The sequence below is a fragment of the Drosophila pseudoobscura genome, chromosome 4 (genome assembly GCF_009870125.1).
Source record: "Drosophila pseudoobscura strain MV-25-SWS-2005 chromosome 4, UCI_Dpse_MV25, whole genome shotgun sequence".
In the NCBI taxonomy this organism is placed as follows: domain Eukaryota; kingdom Metazoa; phylum Arthropoda; class Insecta; order Diptera; family Drosophilidae; genus Drosophila; species Drosophila pseudoobscura.
Window position 1 is genome coordinate 29027475 of NC_046681.1, and position 20063 is coordinate 29047537.

A 20063-nucleotide genomic window follows, 5' to 3' on the forward strand; every position below is an offset into this window, starting at 1 on the left:
TGCACCCGCAACAATTCTTAGAAACTTGGAAAGCAATTTGCGTTCCTCATGCTCGCAGGCAAATTTATAGCACCCCATGCCGTATTGTTGTTGGGCCGGATTAAAAGTGCCTCCGCCTGCATGCTAATGAAAAATGCAACTAAGTGCCACGGCTCAGGTTCCTAAGCGAGTTAATCGTCCATGAGCCAGGAATTTCTCCACGTCCCTGACTCTGAAGGGCGCACTGAAGGCAGGGAGAGGGACTCACCGGAATTGTGGGCTATAAAGAAATGGGCGTGTCCTTTGTTTGGTCAAATTGAAATTCAATTAGCAGTATTGCCGGTTTACTTTGGCGTTAACTACAGTCCATATTACACAAATTAGGGGGCTTACGTTCAAGCACAAGAAACACATATACGAGTATGCTAGTACTGCGAGCAACATGTATTAAATGCTTACATGCATGAATATGTGTACACAAAGAACAAAATTTCACTTATTCTGAGATTCAAGTGGAATATTCTGAGTGGACCATTAATAAACCTGACGAGCATGTTATCTTAGCATTCAAAAATTTGTTTATCTATTTATTACATTAGTTTTGCAAATTTAAATACGGACATAATCACACATCTTTTATCTACAGTTCAATATCCGCTTTTTTGAAAGCAATAAGATAAGCAATAAACGCTGAATGCATTGACATTCCATTTCCTGTTCCTGCGCTTATTATGAGGCCATGCCCCCAGTTAAGTCCTTGGTTGTCCGCACAAATGTTCCGCAATTTGTTGGCATAACGAAAACAATTCGAGTGGATCTGGATCCACAAAACTGACAAGTTTTTCTTATAGCGCACTAAAAATGAAGACACTAAAGGCGGGGCAGGGCCACAAAAGCTTACCCATGGTTGGGGCCAGTTGTTTCTGTTATTGTGCTGTAATGTGGCATGTAGGAAGCAGAAGAAGTGGCACACACGTAGCTACTCCATGCACAATGGCATCAAGTAAGTAATACAATAGAAAAAGCAACTCGCGTATACGTGTATAAAACTTTATTTTTACGACAAAGTGCAAGCAGCAAAGTTGTTAGCAAAAGACTGAAAAGCAGCCCCAAAATAAGAAAAAGAATGGGAGGCTAGATTCGGGAGCCGTATCTATAGATACTCTTATGGATCTATCGTGGCAGTACCGTGTAGCAGCTACACATATTATTTGCTGTCATAATCATTGAGTCTTTGATTTCTAAGAAGAAGGCATAGATCTTCCAGGGATTTCATGCTTATGAGAAGTAAATCTATCTATACGTTCAGTCAGATGAGAACTTCACGCTTATTATACCCTGTTCGAAGGGTATACAAATTCCCAAAGGGACATCCTGTAGCCGTTTTTGTTGCCCCTCAGTTGGATTTTAATTTTAAGCAGCGACACGAGACAAAGTTTTAACTAAAAATTGCATGCCAGCAACTTGAACAGTAGAGGAGGCGAAATTTGATTTTTATTTTTACAGCATCGCAATGTCAGGGCGCTTGTGCTCTTGTGGCGCGTAACACGCTGCGTATACGCAATGTGCACGGAACAGTTTCAATTACAACTTCATGAAGGTGCGGCAGAGCGTGGCAGTCTAAAAAGAACCACCTTTGGTGTAGTTTCTTTTCGTTTCTGTGCCACGTATCTCACCTTACACAATTAGCCCCGTCCCGACACTTGATACCTCGATTACAACGATTTGATGGTCCATGATTAATGCGACGCCTGTCATGTTGCAACTTTCCGCAAATTTGCCTAACAAATGATCTAAGCGATGGACACACCCGGAGAACAAGTAATAATGTATTCAACTTCACCGGGGGACGATGGAAAAGTGAAAATGGGAAATGTCACAGTGGTCCGAGTGTCCGGAATGAGTGGAAATGAATAACAAAAGGAAGGAAAAAAAAGTTGTTTTGATAAATGTGAAGATATGAGCTATGAATAATGGTTTATATTATTGTTTTCTTTGTAAAAACCTGGGATTTATTTGTTCTGCATTCTTTTGTGTATGTGAATACTTCGCTTAAAATTGTCATTTATTGTAACTAATGTTGGTAATTTCGGCGAACAATGGCAAAGGCACAATGGTATTGGGCTTTTATTTCCTTCAAAGGTTTGCTGCCTCTCATTTAAAGATTGCTTTACAGTTCTCAGCAATATTTTAATCAACTTCGAAGCCCCGAAATGAATTCTCGTATAATCCATCCAACTTATTTTCTTGTTGACACATCCCTAAAATACACCAAAAAGCTTCAGGACTCGTGCCAATTTATCTGTTTCCGCTTGGCCTGCGGGAGCACTGGGGGAATATTTTATATTTCTGACACAAATCGCAATCGCAACTGACACTGATCCACTGTTCGCAGATTTATCTATAAAATGTTTAAAATATTTAAGTAGCCCAAAGTTTTATGGAGCTGTGCGACAACGTCATTTTAAATTGTCTGCTTCCCCCGCCGGCTCGATTCCGTGTCCTCCTCAGAAGTAGAAAGCAAAGTTTGTCAAACTTTTGTTTCAAAAGTCAAAGGCGCACACTTTTGATGAATGAGTTGAAGGCAGAACCGAACCAGTGGCAGTTCTAGAAAAAGAACAAGCAGTAGGAGTAAAAGTAGGACTGGACCAGTAGTCCAGCAGTCCAGGAGTCAGACTCCTTCCCTTTCAGTTCTTATCGCCAGACAGTTGCAAATTTATATGCAGCAGCTTCCTCAAAAGCCAGTCGGGAGTGGAGAGTGCCGAGAGAATTATATGCTGCCAAGCATTTAAAAACGCATAAATGTATTTTCCGGCGCGCACTCACATAATGGAAAATTTATGAACTAACTGCAGCTGGAAAAAGAATTAATTGCTGAACTAAAACAAAAACTGGGAGTGCGCAAGTACCAACCAAATTTGTGTCAGCTGCAAAACTATTAAAAAGGCATCTCTGGGAAACAGACATAACGAAGCACCCACAAATCGAGCAGCTCCTGCAACTGGAGCAATTCCGAGGGAACCCCACCTGCATTTCCGCTGGCCACAAAAGCCACCTCCTGCAAAAGGAGGATCCAAAAACCCAGAACCAAAAACCGAAGCTGACTTCCTGTTTTGTGCCAAGCTCCAACGTTGCACCGACGATGCTCCGAAAATGCGGAAACGTCCATTTTATAGCGGAAATATATTCTTATGCGGAGACGCGGTGATGATTTATGTATGTTTTGGCATTACGTGCTCTGTTCCAGTGCAGCTACTGGGCACTCCTTAGACCCTTTGTGTGCGTTTCGCATAAATTCCCTACTTGGAGATGTCAAACCACTGGATCTGAATGTGGATAAAATATAATTCTGAAAACTACACTTTTTATGTGTACCAGGTAGCTAGTAACCAGGTTATTGCTCCGGTATGCAGTTAACGGGTTGTTTTTCAATTGAAATTAAAAATGGAAAATGTTGATCTGTTGGCAGTTCGTCTGTGTCTGGCTTTTGATAAAAACTTTACCTCATTTCCCAAACTTTACGGGCAAATTTTCTACACCCTCCCAACAGCCAATGGGTATCGGGCGGGGGATGTAGGAGGTACAATCCACTGACAGAAATGGGTTAAGCTCATACAAATGCTGCAATTATTTGCATGCTCGAGTGTCGAGCATTTTTATTTGCCCCGTTTTTTCTATCCAGTACATGTGGAGTAAAAAGGTATATTGAATCTCTGGACATGTATGTAACAGTCAGAGGGTGGCTTGAAGGTCTTGGATCAACGACAAACGGCTTTTGAAAAATGCGCATAGCACACCTTCGTGCATCAAGAGCACATCTAAGGATCTAGAACTGTGTGTTTGCCTAACGGAAAGAAAAGGCCTGACTGAGTACTGGGTATCTCATTCACATGACTGTAGCCCCCTCCTGTGGCTTACGTAATGGTGGCCAGAAGGGGAATGGAAAATACAAGCTATGACCAGAATGCGACACAAGCGGGACTTCCTCTGTGCGTGTCTGAGCAAAGCCGCGCATAATTCAGGTTAAGTGCGCTTCATGTGCGTTTATGCTGACATTAAAACACTCACACACTCAAATACATGCACTCACATGCGCTCTCAAATACCCACATGCACACTCGTTCACATGCTAATACACTCAGAATGGATGCGTGGTTATTGCTTTCTCTATTACAACTGGAAAATTAAAACTTTTTTATTGAAGTTGAGAGCATGCGTGCGCACTGGCAATGTAAAGGAAAAAATCCAAAAATAATAACAAACTTTTTTGCCGGAGTAAATGCAAAACAAAAATTGTCGCACAAAAAGGAAAGCTTGCAGCATTTCCCAACGAACAAAAAGTTTATGCCGTACCGACCCCATCCTCCGCCGTTAGGCATCGGAAAATAATTAAAAAGTTTGCCGTCGAACTAATGGAAATTGAATTGCCAGCTCGCCTTGAAGAATGGCCAAATTTCATTAAAATCCATGCTGAATAATTTAAAAACAAATGAATACAGTTCGAGCTTGATTTGCTAGCCGGGCCGGGGCGGGGCTGGGACCGTGCAGCAGTACTAAATGTCAAATGATGTCACAAGTTTTTGCATTTCACTCTGCAACAGAAAATTATAAAATTTCTACGGATTTTCATTGAGACTTTCATATTATTGAGAGGAAACAAAAAGTTTTTTATGCCGCATTTTCCGCATTTGTTGTTAAAAATTTGCGGCCATGGCTCAATAAGCCATAATTCGTTTAAATATTTTAAAAATATTTTAAAAGCGAGAAATGTATGTATGTACAGGGCATTGTTGAGACTAAAGCTGGCAAATGAAAATAAACTGGCACGCAGGAATGCGAAACATATAATGAATTCCACATAACGAAATTTCCAGGTTAACACGCTCCAACATCACCTAAAGGGGGGACAACGCACCCTTGGTCCTGACGCTGCCACCTCCCCTAAAGGGGGTCCTGGCTGGACCAGTTGGCATCACACGTCAGTTCACAGGACGTCGCCCACGCGTTGCATGCTTGGTTGCACTTTTTGGCAGCTTGCACGTGCTACCGCTCAACAGCTCCATCTTGTACCACTCCATAGCTGCATACGATTTTTTGAGTGCCTTTACAAAGGGTATGCATACTTTTTTTGGAACTAATGAAGAGAAGAAAGCATTCCGGCAAACATTTGTATATTTGTCATAAATCTGTCTTTCTGTAGACTTTCTACAGAAATTTTTTGTAAAACTGATGATCTCTACGTTTTCGGAATAATACAACTACATTTTTAAGGGTATTCCTATCTTCGCCATCCCAATCCCAAATCATTCTCCGTTCTTCCCTGCTATTTTTCTTTCCACTCACATTCGTTGGCTCTGGCAGTGCACACGAGTACCTGGCATAATGCATTTATAAAGGCCGCTGAACAATGCCAAGAGCGAGGCAGATAATTTCATTTTGCTCCTGTGGCTGGCCCTGGTAATGCCATTTACCGCTAACTATTTGTTTTTCTCACATTTGGCAATGCTTTACATTTATTTTCGCGCTTACTCCAGCTCTCGCTTCCTCGTGCTCTCGGTCTTTTTGTGGCCCTGTCATTAAGCTCGCATGTGCCGTGACTTTGGTTTGTACATGAAATTTTATGACGGGTGTTGTGCCGTCGCCTCCCCAGCAGCAGATAGCGGATCCGCTGACAGGGAGCAGCAACAGGAGCCCAAACCAGAGCGACAGCACGGGCAGAGAGACAGATGCATCAGTCAGTGACACTGGCACTGGCGTCTGCAGGTGAAGGCAAACAATGCAAATATTTGTATCGCCCCCATAACTATATAGCACATAGGTGTACTCGTATCAGAGGTGTATCTGCGGTGCCATACTCGTATGAGGAGTGCCAAGAGCGCGATAAAAAGTAATGTTTACCCATTGTTTGGCAACTTTAGCTGATGTCGGCATTGATTTTCCTTTATTTTCTGGGCTTCAGAAACAACCAGAGTGTTGTTATATGAAGACATTAGGGCTTAATGTATACGAGTATGTCAACTGATGTTAAAAGATGTGAACTTGAACTATACGGGAAAACTAAAACGAGACTTGTGGAATGCAATGAGTGAGTCGTAGAGCGAGATATTTTTGCTATTGATAGTCAGGGTCTATCAATCCTCTTCTTGTATGTACAACTTTCTAACCCTTCTCTATTTTATAAATCACTAAAAGGCTATCAAATTGTTTCAAAACTTTCATCTTACCCAACTTTGCCTATATTTTCCCCGACTTCCAATTTTTCAATACAGAAAGCGTCAGAACTGCTAATTAATATGAATGAAGTTCTTGCAGTTTGAGCGTAATTGCCCTCGCCTTTGCTTTAGCTACATTGTTCATAATATTCCACTTAGATGGCTCTCACTTTGGGCCATGCTGTGGGTTCTTGTGGCTCCTTTTTGCTAGCTGCATGTAATGGGGTATATATGTATTTCATTATATATGTATGTAGCTGCATAATTTCAATATGTCCATACTGTTGCCAATAAAATTTGCAAAGCAGAAAAAAGGCAATGGAAAAGTTTTGCCAACGAAATGAACGATGCAATCATGTTTCCCTCACTCCGACTCGGGGAGTGTTTCGCAGTTTGTGTGTTTTATTCGTTCTTTGCCACTTTGGGGCATGCAACAAACTTTATTAAAAAGTATGCAAGAAATTTTTGCATCTATACATTTTACCAGAATACCCACAGGGCTGCAGAGGTATCCGGTCGTAGCCGAAGTTTGGAGATGGTTGATTTCCCAACCCCTTTTCCATTCCCATTCCCACTCCTTCTGTTTCTGTTTTTCTGTCTACAGACTGCAGCCCGTTTTCCCATTTTCCTCCACAGATTGACATGAATTGGCAAAATGAAATTGCTGTTTCTTGTGATAAATTTCAATGAACATTTTTGCCAAGGCGCAAACATGAAGTGAAAGTAGAAAGCACGGGCCACGGCAGGAATTTGCATCCGTTGAGTGCAGTTTGCTGTGTGGCCCGAATAACAGGCTGTGAGGCATGCTAAAAGCCATTTTGGAACGGAACGAGTCCCGACATAAATGGCACGGCGAATAAATTAAAAAATATTCACAAGCGGCTGAGCTGCCTCATAATATATGATAGAAAGTTTCTTGAAATTTGAGAAAAATCCACATGCACATATTTAAAGATGGTCTTGCAATCATGGGTTGTCTCTCTTTGTTCTTAATATTGACAATTCTTTTCAAAGGAAATGTGTGAGCGTAATGGCAGGAAAAACTGTTTGAGTTGTTAAGAAAATAAAACGCACGGCTGCACTGTTTTCGTTGTTATGCAAATGCGATTGCAGTGGCAATGGCAGCCATTGCCAACGGAAAAACTTGGCCTTAACTTTTCAATTCCCATTTTACGCGCTGCAGACACCCCGATCCACCCCACCCCGACCCTTCCCATCCACTGCAATTAACAAGCTATTAACTAGAGTATACCCAGTCTTTAAACCTTTGTCGCTTTCCGTATCTCTTCTTGCAGCTGTCGTCTTGGGCAATCACCATGAGAGCCTGTCGCTGAGTCCGGCGGAGCATAGCGTTGTGCGCTACACAAACGAATCCCTCATTGTGCAGTGCCGGAGCCCCGATCCGGACGTAAAGCTGCATTGGAAATCGCCAAAAGGGGAAATTATACGAGAGCACAAAGGACGCATCCACATTGAGCAAACATCGCCAGGTGAGAATCGGGGTCAGAACCCCAAGTGGGGTGCTGGATAGATAAAATCGAGCAAAGCACTAAAGGCAGGTGCGCCAGATGGACGGAGGGCAAGAGTAAACAATGCCACAAGCACAACAAACGCAATTAATTGCAATTCCCCAACTACATTCTTTCCATCTGAATTCTCGAACCCAAAAGGGAATTCATGAAGTCCAGTGGGAAACAAAAAGGGGACTAAAGTATTCCAAAATAAATTAGTGAAATATCCTCTTCAAAACCACTTCAAAATATGTATTAAAGATCTATATACCCATTTTGTAGCATTCTCACTTATCTGACAGTGGTGCTTTCCAGTTAAGAGATATTCAAATTCGATCAGCAATGGGTATCCTCTCGTCGTCTCTTAAGCAATTCATTCCAATTTTTTTTACTCTACGCATTCGGGCTTTGGCCTTTGTTTTTCGAGCCCCATTTAACCTTTTTCCAACATATACTCTATACACAATTTGGTCCTTTTTTACTTTCCTGCTTTTCTTCTCTGCCACACAGAACAATTGAAAATCGTTTTCGCCCACATCGCACTGGCGGACAAGGGCAATTGGAGCTGCGAAGCTGCTGAGGGTCGTCTGCATAGTAAATCCTTCGATTTGATTGTATATCGTAAGTGCTGGAATCGTCCACAGGGGCGACCACAGTCGGAACTGGTGGGGCAGTCATTAATATTGCATTGTTTTCTTGCCCCGAACACAGAGAAAATTACGTTCACGGAGAACGTCAGCGTGATAACCGTAAAAGAGGGCGACAAGGACAAGACTATATTGTGCGAGGTGAAGGGAGAACCGCAGCCAAATATCACCTGGCATTTCAATGGGCAGCCCATTAGTGTGGATAGTGAGTTGGCCGACGATAATGAGCTTTGCATTTTACACGACCCCAAATACCAAACGTTCAATTTTCCCTCCCTCCATTTCGCCCATTTTCCATTTCCCCCTGCAGCGGCAGATGGCTCCAAGTATCGCATCCTGGCCGATGGTTTGCTCATCAACAAGGTAACACAGAGTGACACCGGCGAGTACACGTGCCGGGCATACCAAGTGAATTCGATTGCTTCCGATATGCAGGAGCGCACAGTTTTGATGAAAATCGAACGTGAGTGTGATTTATGATTTCCAAACAAGACCAATGGCACTCTGGGACCAGCACCAGGCGATCATGAGATCGGAAGGAAAGCTGTACCTTCATATGTTGCACGAATTTTCACCGCCATCTTGTCCCAGTGTGCAATATTTTGGGGGTTGCAGTGGAATTACTTGAGCGTCATGCGATTTCTTTTCTGTGGGATGATGGATATAAAATTTGTGTGTGCGCTTTGTATGCGGCGCATTGGGCGGTAAATAGTTTTTGAGCACGAAAAATGCTGGAATTACATTCGCTTAGAGCCGCTTTTTGATGAATGCTGATGTTCGCTGGGAGGTCTGTCTGCCCTGGTCAGTGGGGGCGTGGCACACATGCAGCTAATGGCTTAACTTGGCCAAAAAGCTCGAACCCCGCAGCGAGACCGTGATTTATGGTTGGCGCACATGATTTTTCCATTTTCCTGCCATACCTTTGAGCGGGAGCGTCACTTGTCAGCTGTCAGCAGACCTCATCCCCACTGCAGTAGACGTAGACCTCAGGCTCGTTGCAACGGAGCTCGGCTTCTGTTCTGCTTACTGCAGAATTGTGGGTGAAATTTAATTAAAACAAGCTATAATTGATTCCGCACAGACAAACCATTTTGGACGCACAAACAGTTCGTGAGCATGCAGTATGCGTACATCAACGGGACGGCGTCCATCATGTGTGAGGCCCAGGCAGAGCCGCCGGCCACCTTCACGTGGCATCGGAAGCAGAAGCGACTGCACAGCAACGAGCGGCTCTACACGATCGAGGGAGACCACTACTGGTCCCGGTTGACCGTCCATGTGCTGAACGCCAGTGTATTTGACAACTATCGCTGCCGGGCCACCAATCATCTGGGCAGCATCGAGCGGACAAAACGCCTAGAGCAGGGCGAGAAGCCCCCATCGCCCATCACGTTCCAGCTACGCGGCTTCAACTCGAACACCTTCGATGTGGATGTTAGTGCCCCGCGTGGACCCGAGGACCGCGGACCCATGGAGGTGAACGGCTTCCGGATCGAGTACATGTCCGAGCTGGAGTTCAAGTCGGATGCGGGCAAGTGGACCAATGCCAGGCGCAAGGACTTCCCCTTCGAAGAGGGTAAGTGATACGAGTACCCTCACCATAATGCCTGTCACACGCTTCGTTTCGCCCGACAGGTGCCACTTTCCTCATTACCAACCTGGAACCCGACACCTATTACCTGATGAGGGCCGCGTCCCGGAACCTTGCCGGCTTTAGTGACTTTACCAAAGTAGAGAAGTACAAGACGCTGTCACTGGAGCCGCGCGTGTCTTCGGCGCACCCGCTGCCCCAATCCACATCTCTGTGCTTCGGTTTGATGGCTTTGATGTGTCTGACACTACGGCTGGGATATTGAATCTGTATCTGCAGGCGGATGACGGATAATGGATGAGAGATGACGGATGACGGATGATGGCCGATGTATGACGTATGAATTTCGACGGGTGATGCACCTAGCGGAACCGTGGCGAGCCCTTAACCCCCATGTGCTTTGTTTAGCTTTAAGGCGTGTCCGTGTGGGCACATTTCTGTCTGATTTGCTTGGTCTAAGTTCTTGGTTTATTCCACTGTTGATACAACCCAAAAACCAATGTTATGTTAAGTTTAGAACGACTCTCTCATTAGCTTTGAACTTTCTTAAGGATTATGACTATAGTTGAAAAGGATAAATATTTATGCAAAACACATAGGAATATTTATATTTAAACAAATCCTCATAGTGCTTAACTGGAATACCAAACTGCAACTTAAGATTTGCGATACAGTGGGCCAGAAGCTGTTCAAGCTTCCCAAAAAAGTACCAACTGAAGCCTCTATCATAACGTTTGCTCAACTTTTTTCGGTATGCAAATCAGAAAATAAATCTTAGCTGAATAATTATCCAAAACTAAAATTATTCGTTGTTGAGCTTAGGCCCTGGCGCCCACAAGATGTTTTGTTGCCAAATCATAAAGATTTAATCAATAAAGTTGCCAAACCGAAAAGATCTATTTCAAAAGTTGCCAAAAAAACATAATATATTCTACATATGTATTTAAGAGAAACTGATACAAAAATTCCGATAAACATTTCAACTTAAGAACACTCATAATCTATATAAAGAAGATAAATCGTTTAAAATCTTCCTCTAAAGATCATAAATAGTAAACTATCACCACAAAATCTCTTTCAAAAGAAACGTGTGAGCGCATCAAACAATAAATAAGAGCATAAAAGAGCTTAAAAAGCATTTGAATTTTCGTATTACATATACCCTCCTCTCTTTTTTAATGTTCCGAAGCCAAGGCCAACATTTCTACATGACCATTTCAAAGAAAACATAAATTTATATAAAGAAATACGTATCTCACAATAAAAGGGGATGCCAAATGACCGTATACCATACACGAATATATATTACAAACTACAATTTGGGTAAAAAAGTTCAACCTTTATGAGATACAACACTTCAAGAGGAGTGTAAGACGAATGTAACCTAGCCAAAGATTAAATATTTTGTGGTTTTCTTTTGACAGTTGTGTGTGAGCCGAAATAAAAGTTATTATGGATACCAAGCATAAACGTTGTTCATGTGCATATTGCGGCAATAATATAAAATATTCTGCATTACAAAGGTAAGGTGGGCAATGAGGTGAGTATAAATATTGAAAGAGTGTGTTAGCTGGATCGATGGGTTTTATTGGATGCTTATTTACATATATATACTATGTATGTATGTTCACTTTGAATAGCCTTTTATTTAGAAGACTTAATTTCTAGCCACTTAAACTATCATCGGATCTGCCTGTTTCTACATTTCAAATTGTTTCTGTGTACTGTTTCTCTTTCGTTTTGAATAGTTTCAGGTATCCATTTGACAAATTGTGTGCTAAAAATTGTTGGTATTTTCCCAAATTTGCAAACAATGCTAATCGTCGACAATCCTTTTAAAAAATCAATGGGAATTCATTGTTTAAGCGTTCCGAATGAAAATAAAGTCAAAAAGCATAGTAAATACCATTCAGATTGGCTGAAGCTTCATGAAAGGTGTGACTGTCATACGTCTTAGGCGTTATAATCGCAACTATCCCTTTTTCTTCATTCAGTGACCGCTGTGCAACAAAACCTGACAATTCCAAAGGATTTAAGGTGGCTGAACACGGTGGCCATGACGAGAGGAAGGTAAATACCTGCAACAGAGACATTGATAAACAATACAGATATGGTTCAGGGTCTGTCTCGGGTAAGCTAGATACAAAGCCAAAACTTTGAAAGAGTTTCTAAAAAGCTTGTTTACAGTTTCTGAAGCAATCTATAATCGATACAATGCAGTATTGAAGCGCGTAGAGGATTTATCGTCTTCAGCAGTTACGAAAAAAGAAACACATAAAGTCAACCCTCCACGTATATTCGGTGGCGCATCCAGCAATAGTAATCCGAGCTCAAATACAACGCAGGACACAGTCATATCGCCATACAAGACCGATGTACCTGCCAAGCCCCAGCATCAGCCAAGTTTTTATCCGGAACCAGAAAAAAACTGTGGCCATTTTGAATCAAATTCTGCAGCAAAGCCCGTTCGCAAATTTTTCGAAGAGCCACATCCGGATTCAGTGACTCAATGGAGAGCAGTGCCACTGCTAGAGTCGATATCTGAATCCTCGAACTGTTCGCACTGTACGTTCACTCTACCATCTAAAACCCACACTTTTAGTCAGAAAGAAAAATCATTTACCCGTTGCCATTTGCCCAAAAGACCTATTATAGTAGTGGCCGCGGGGAAAGGAGGTCCAGGGCCACACTTGAAGAATGGCCCCAAGCCGAAGAGTACAGTAATTGATCGTCCCGTCCATTCCGCATTTAAGGCCAAACCGAAGTGGTATAAAAGAATCGATATTAAGGGGAAAAAACCAGAAAAAGCCCCTTTCGATTCCCAATTTGTGCAACCGTATTTACAGACGGAGAACCTTCAGGATTCTTCCTGCTCATATCCCATACGGGCAGATCACGAGAGTTATTCCTTTGATCTTGGGTTAATATCTGCAATATCGAAGCAGCTACCCGAGCCGAAGAATACAGTAATTGATCCTCGCAGCTATTCCCCATCAAAGGCCAAACATAAGTGGTTTAAACGAATCGATATCAAGGGGAAAAGCCAAGAAAAGTCCCGTCTCGATTCCCAGTTTTCACAGCCCTCGTGCTCATATCCCACACAGGCAAATTCCGAGAGACATCCTTCCGAATTTGGGTTAATATCTGCAATATCCAAGGAGCTACCCAGGCCAAAGAATACAGTAATTGATCCTCGCAGCTATTCCCCATCAAAGACCAAACATAAGTGGTTTAAACGAATCGATATCAAGGGGAAAATCCAAGACAAGTCCCGTCTCGATTCCCAGTTTTTACAGCCCTCGTGCTCATATCCCACACAGGCGGATCCCGAGAGGCATCCTTCCGAATTTGGGTTAATATCTGCCATATCCAAGCAGCTGTTCGAGCTGAACAAGAAATTGGATAGATTGAACATCACGAAGATATTCGATATACGCAATCATATGGATTCCCTCATCGCCAATGTCAAATCGCTCAATCGGGAGTTTCAGGACAAGCAAATGGATGCAAAGAGGCCAGCTGAGCTAAAGAAAATGTCAAATCAGAAAAACTCGAAACTTAAGGATCGTTCATCGAGTCATTGCGTGTTCTGTAAGGACAAGAATCTACCAATTCTGAACAGTTTTCACCGCGAGCTTATCGAGCTGATTGGCGGCCTCAGTTTCAGTGAGGTTTTGATGTCGGTTTTGCTGCGGTGCGATAATGTCTACCACGTGAGAGTTCATGACATGATCCACGATAAGGTCCTGGGCTGTTTCTTGGTAACCGATGAAGGCATCGAGGAGGCCATCAAGCTGGGTGTCTTCGAACAGACATTGACATTAAGTGTGGTCGATTTGCGAAACACACTCAAGCCAAGAAAGCGTCCCCTGGGCATCGCTTTCGAGTACTCAGACGTGAGGCGATAGAGGGAGAACGAGGGTATTGTGGAGACGGATACCTGAAGGACTAAAAAACTAAAGATTAAATGATTCCAGCAGTACATGCATCTCTAGTAATTGTTAAGTTGTAGTAGTGTAAAGGGTTTACCTAAGTACAATTCATAATAGCCGTGTTGCATGGTTAGCAGAGAGTTCAATAACTGGAATATCTGCACCTCCTAGATACATCACCACAAATGCAATCAAACCAAGTGGCAATATTGACTGCCTCACCTTTGTCAGTGTCTGCCGTCGAATAACAGCAATTTTTGATTTGTTGCACCGCACCACCAGACCTCTAGGCCGCCCGACCGCATGTCAAACTCTTCATTTTGGCAAACAGCGGTTTGTCAATCAGCCACGTCAACTGGGCTCAACCGAAGACCCGCATATGTCTGTATCCGCTGCCTTTGCTGACAGCCGCATAAATCAGATGAATTCCAAACGACGGCTGCTGATTCGGATGCATCTGTGGCTCCGATGGCATATTGTGCGCACTGACTTTTATTGCCAGACCACGCGTTAAATATTTTCTCTGTGCCCGTTCCTATTTACCAGTCATACACATAGACATAGCCATGGATGCGTCTCATCAGCAGCTGAATTGCAATCCGCATTTACCATTCGCATCACAATGAACCATCAACAATAGACGCTTACGTTATTTAGTCTGAAAATAGGCGCGGTTCAAAACAATCTGCCCGCTTCTTAATTCCACGCACATGCACACATTTTGGAAAATTGTTTTATATTGCCAGAACATCAGCTAAGATTGAATTTAACAAGCGGATCGTCTGTTACGGATAGTGGGGTATTAGCGAGGCGATTTCATAAGATTAAGTATCTCTGCTAATGCTTTCTAATGTTTTATGTTCTATTCGTTCACTGAATGGCTAACATTTTTTAAAGTGTTGTTTTAAGGGTCCAGTCTTTATATCTCCCAGTCAGTCCGCTTCTTGTGAAGTTCCGTAAGTTATCGTTTTAAAGTCCGAATATTTTTTTTTTTGTGACTCTGCCGACAACGACCTCTTTAAACCATCTCTGGCCATTACAAAGGGAATAGAAAAACCTATCTGCCGCGAAAAAACACCAGCAGGCGGCAATCGAGAGCGAGAGCGAGCAGTGGCAGGGGGTTTTAACGGATTGCCATGTGACGACTGGTCGTTGGTCTGTGTGTGTATGTCCACGGTATGAGTACGTGGCGAAGCAAAGAGATTCTCATATACAAAAAGCTGACAAATTGCAGCAGCTTAAAGCCACAAACTAACGGTTATTAGAATGAAATCTGTAAATTGAACAGAACAAACTCTTGTGTTCTCATTCTCTCTACCCGTACCTACTATAAGAAGGAAGGTAATTTTGAGCACAATCCCGTTGGGATATACCCTGGCACTCCACCTCCGACCGACACAGATGGGGTATAAAAGGGCAATTGAATCCAAACGAATGGCTAGCTCAGGTCAGGCACCGCGCAGGCTTTCAGACCAAATCGACGCTTGGCACCAGTTTATTTTCCCATCCGCCATCTAAAGCCACTCGAGAGGACATCAGCAACTGGCGCTGTCCATTCGGGCAATGCAATTTCCATGTCGGCGGCCGCCTTTTCTCTTTCCATTTCTTTTTCTCTTTTTTTTTTTATTTTTCGTCATCGTCGTTTCATTTGGCTTATCGATAGTGCAACACTCAACATCTTTCACCCGCATATGGGCTGGCCTTTAAATTGAAATCAAGTGTGAGCGGAAAAAGAAAAATAGACTTTATTGTCAAAGTTCAATGATTCCTTGACTAATTGTTTAAACTGAAATAATTTAAATAATATGTTACGTACCATATTTATTGTCAGCATACTTTTGTATTTTATACTTCCTACAAGTTTTTGTAAATAGTTAATGCTGAAATTTTTCAGTCGACGGTGCAACTTCGAATTAAAGTAATGTGTGGGAAATACCCGACCTTCTTTAAAGGTCGTTGTTCAAATGGATACAGAACTATGCCATCTGGCTGGTAAATCAGCACAGATCCTGATCGGATGAGAAATGGCAACAGGCAATATCCTTACTGCTTCCAAACGATCGGCGTCCTCTGGACGTCTGTTTTGTCTGATGCCAGCCGATTGGCAGGACTCTCTCGATCCCAAAATGACATGCCACGCCACCGATCGGTCCATAAACAGTCAAGATATAGAAAAGAAAGAAAATATGGAAATTAAAGGAAAGGAAAACAAGGAAATTTGTTGCATATGCCGCAGTCAACATTCCTAGCCTTAAATACTTAGTTTTCGCCTCCAGTCATACATATTTTTATCCGATACCCATGCCAGTTACCCAAAACTCGAAGTGAGTAAAGGGGTATGTTAGAGTAGTGGTGAAACTGGACGTGTGGATCCAGAAGGAAGCGTTTATGACCCCATTAAGTATATATATTCTTTAACAATATCAATAGCCGAGTCTATATAGCTATGTTTGTATGTCTTTCCGTCCCGATTAGCGCCTATATCTCTTGAGACTAAAAGGGCTAGAGCTATTTAGACTTCCTGTTAAATCACACAATTACTCGTGCACTACGCCCTCTTCCGCCCGCACAAACGACGAAAATCGGGGGCTCCCAAAATTTTGAAGAATATCCGTAACTATAGAGTCTATACCCAACAGATTGCCGAGTCTGAATCAGATCTGATTGAACGCAAAAAAATTTAACAGTTTTAGAAAATATGAATATAATCACTGACTGTCGAGTCATCATGAGTCAGTCATGACGCCCATTCATACGCCGCCAAATAAACCGCTGGGCTTCAGCTTCAAGACGCGTAATGACTTCACAGAGGACTTATGTCGAGTCGTACCTGATTTTAGCAGACAACATCCCAGAATTTTATCCCAGCAGGACAGAAGCGCATTGCAAGATCCGAACCTAACAAGCCATCATTCCTCGACCTTGCCGTCGACATTAAGGACTTCGACCAAGGTCACCAAGGAGGGGCTACGCGGTATACTAGACTCTAGGTAGATCTCGTTGGTGTTAGGTTTATATATAAATACGAGAATTTTGTATATTTGATATTTATACTAAGATAAGTTTCGAATAATAAAGCTATTCAAAAATCATCCTTGCTGTATCCTTTATCGGGGAAACTATAGCGATTACAAAAAGGCGTGGCACGCCCACATCGGTTCACAAATAGCAGAGAAAACAAAATATTTTTGATCTTAGTAAATGCTCTTGATCCTTGATAAGGATTCAATTAAATAAGGCACATTTTTTCGAACACAGGGTGCCCTTAAACGCCCTGAAATTTCACGTTTTTGCCCATAAAACGTCCCATTAAACGGCAGAGTTGGTCCCTCATCGATGTGGCCCTATTTATCTGAGATATAGCCTTCTGAAGATTAGGATTGCATATCATTCAAATCCTGGATCCTTCTGAGGCTATATCTGGGCTATTTATTTGCCGATCGGGGAGTGTCATGTCTTTCCGTAATGGGGAGAGTCCTGCCAATCGACTGCCATCGGAAAAAAGGATAACATTTTTTCACGATTTTCGCAAAAATTCATGATGTAACCATCATTAAAAATCGGCCTCATTTTCGTAGTCGAGATTTTGATGCCGTTCGACAGTTTGGATCGTCACGATCCTGGCAGAGTTGGTCCTTCATCGATCTGGCCCTGTTTATCTGAGATATAGCCTTCTGAAGATTAGGATTGCATATCATTCAAATCCTGGATTCTTCTGAGGCTATATCTGGGCTATTTATGGGCCGATCGGGGAGTGGCATGTCTTTTCGTAATGGGGAGAGTCCTGCCAATCGACTGCCATCGGAAAAAGGACATACATTTTTTCACGATTTTCGCAAAAAATCATGATGTAACCATCATTAAATTTGACAAAAATCGGCCTCATTTTCGTAGTCGAGATTTTGATGCCGTTCGACAGTTTGGATCGTCACGATCCTGGCAGAGTTGGTCCTTCATCGATCTGGCCCTGTTTATCTGAGATATAGCCTTCTGAAGATTAGGATTGCATATCATTCAAATCCTGGATTCTTCTGAGGCTATATCTGGGCTATTTATGGGCCGATCGGGGAGTGGAATGTCTTTTCGTAATGGGGAGAGTCCTGCCAATCGACTGCCATCGGAAAAAAGGACATACATTTTTTCACGATTTTCGCAAAAAATCATAAATTTGACAAAAATCGGCCTCATTTTCGTAGTCGAGATTTTGATGCCGTTCGACAGTTTGGATCGTCACGATCCTGGCAGAGTTGGCCCTTATCGATCTGGCCCTGTTTATCTGAGATATAGCCTTCTGAAGATTAGGATTGCACATCATTCAAATCCTGGATTCTTCAGTACGCTATATCTTTGCTATTTATTTGCCGATCGGGGAGTGGCATGTCTTTCCGTAATGGGGAAAGTCCTGCCAATCGACTGCCATCGGAAAAAAGGACATACAATTATTCACGATTTTCGCAAAAAATCATAAATTTGACAAAAATCGGCCTCATTTTCGTAGTCGAGATTTTGATGCCGTTCGACAGTTTGGATCGTCACGATCCTGGCAGAGTTGGCCCTTATCGATCTGGCCCTGTTTATCTGAGATATAGCCTTCTGAAGATTAGGATTGCATATCATTCAAATCCTGGATTCTTCAGTACGCTATATCTTTGCTATTTATTTGCCGATCGGAGAGTGGCATGTCTTTCCGTAATGGGGAAAGTCCTGCCAATCGACTGCCATCGGAAAAAAGGACAAACATTTTTTCACGATTTTCGCAAAAAATCATGATGTAACCATCATTAAATTTGACAAAAATCGGCCTCATTTTCGTAGTCGAGATTTTGATGCCGTTCGACAGTTTGGATCGTCACGATCCTGGCAGAGTTGGTCCTTCATCGATCTGGCCCTGTTTATCTGAGATATAGCCTTCTGAAGATTAGGATTGCATATCATTAAAATCCTGGTTTCTTCTGAGGCTATATCTGGGCTATTTATGGGCCGATCGGGGAGTGGCATGTCTTTCCGTAATGGGGAAAGTCCTGCCAATCGACTGCCATCGGAAAAAAGGACAAACATTTTTTCACGATTTTCGCAAAAAATCATGATGTATAACCATCATTAAATTTGACAAAAATTGGCCTCATTTTCGTAGTCGAGATTTTGATGCCGTTCGACCGTTTGGATCGTCGCGATCCTGGCAGAGTTGGTCCTTCATCGATCTGGCCCTGTTTATCTGAGATATAGCCTTCTGAAGATTAGGATTGCATATCATTCAAATCCTAGATTATTCAGTACGCTATATCTTTGCTATTTATTTGCCGATCGGGGAGTGGCATGTCTTTCCGTAATGGGGAAAGTCCTGCCAATCGACTGCCATCGGAAAAAAGGACAAACATTTTTTCACGATTTTCGCAAAAAATCATGATGTAACCATCATTAAATTTGACAAAAATCGGCCTCATTTTCGTAGTCGAGATTTTGATGCCGTTCGACCGTTTGGATCGTCACGATCCTGGCAGAGTTGGTCCTTCATCGATTTGGCCCTATTTATCTGAGATATAGCCTTCTGAAGATTAGGATTGCATATCATTAAAATCCTGGTTTCTTCTGAGGCTATATCTGGGCTATTTATGGGCCGATCGGGGAGTGGCATGTCTTTCCGTAATGGGGAAAGTCCTGCCAATCGACTGCCATCGGAAAAAAGGACAAACATTTTTTCACTATTTTCGCAAAAAATCATGATGTAACCATCATTAAATTTGACAAAAATCGGCCTCATTTTCGTAGTCGAGATTTTGATGCCGTTCGACCGTTTGGATCGTCACGATCCTGGCAGAGTTGGTCCTTCATCGATCTGGCCCTATTTATCTGAGATATAGCCTTCTGAAGATTAGGATTGCATATCATTCAAATCCTGGATCCTTCTGAGGCTATATCTGGGCTATTTATTTGCCGATCGGCGAGTGGCATGTCTTTCCGTAATGGGGAAAGTCCTGCCAATCGACTGCCATCGGACAAAAGGACTTACAATTATTCACGATTTTCGCAAAAAATCATGATGTAACCATCATTAAATTTGACAAAAATTGGCCTCATTTTCGTAGTCGAGATTTTGATGCCGTTCGACCGTTTGGATCGTCACGATCCTGGCAGAGTTGGTCCTTCATCGATCTGGCCCTGTTTATCTGAGATATAGCCTTCTGAAGATT

The 20063-nt window shown here is 42.6% G+C and overlaps 2 protein-coding genes across 2 annotated transcripts in view; both read left to right on the forward strand.

Annotated features, from left to right (window-relative positions):
- Positions 1-11410, forward strand: part of fipi (factor of interpulse interval) — a 68337-nt gene extending 56927 nt beyond the window's left edge. The window contains exons 2-7 of the mRNA XM_001357037.4: positions 7487-7681; positions 8213-8323; positions 8414-8554; positions 8660-8812; positions 9431-9925; positions 9985-11410. Coding sequence (XP_001357073.3) covers positions 7487-7681; positions 8213-8323; positions 8414-8554; positions 8660-8812; positions 9431-9925; positions 9985-10205 — 1316 coding nt within the window. The 3' untranslated portion in view covers positions 10206-11410. The remainder of the gene's footprint in view (positions 1-7486; positions 7682-8212; positions 8324-8413; positions 8555-8659; positions 8813-9430; positions 9926-9984) is intronic.
- A 221-nt stretch (positions 11411-11631) lies between these two features.
- Positions 11632-13922, forward strand: LOC6903247 (uncharacterized). The gene is made up of 3 exons (XM_002132910.3): positions 11632-11875; positions 11935-12071; positions 12128-13922. Exons 1-3 carry the CDS (start codon positions 11754-11756, stop codon positions 13846-13848), a joined length of 1980 nt encoding a protein of 659 aa, XP_002132946.3. The 5' UTR covers positions 11632-11753; the 3' UTR covers positions 13849-13922.
- Positions 13923-20063: the final 6141 nt, after the last annotated feature.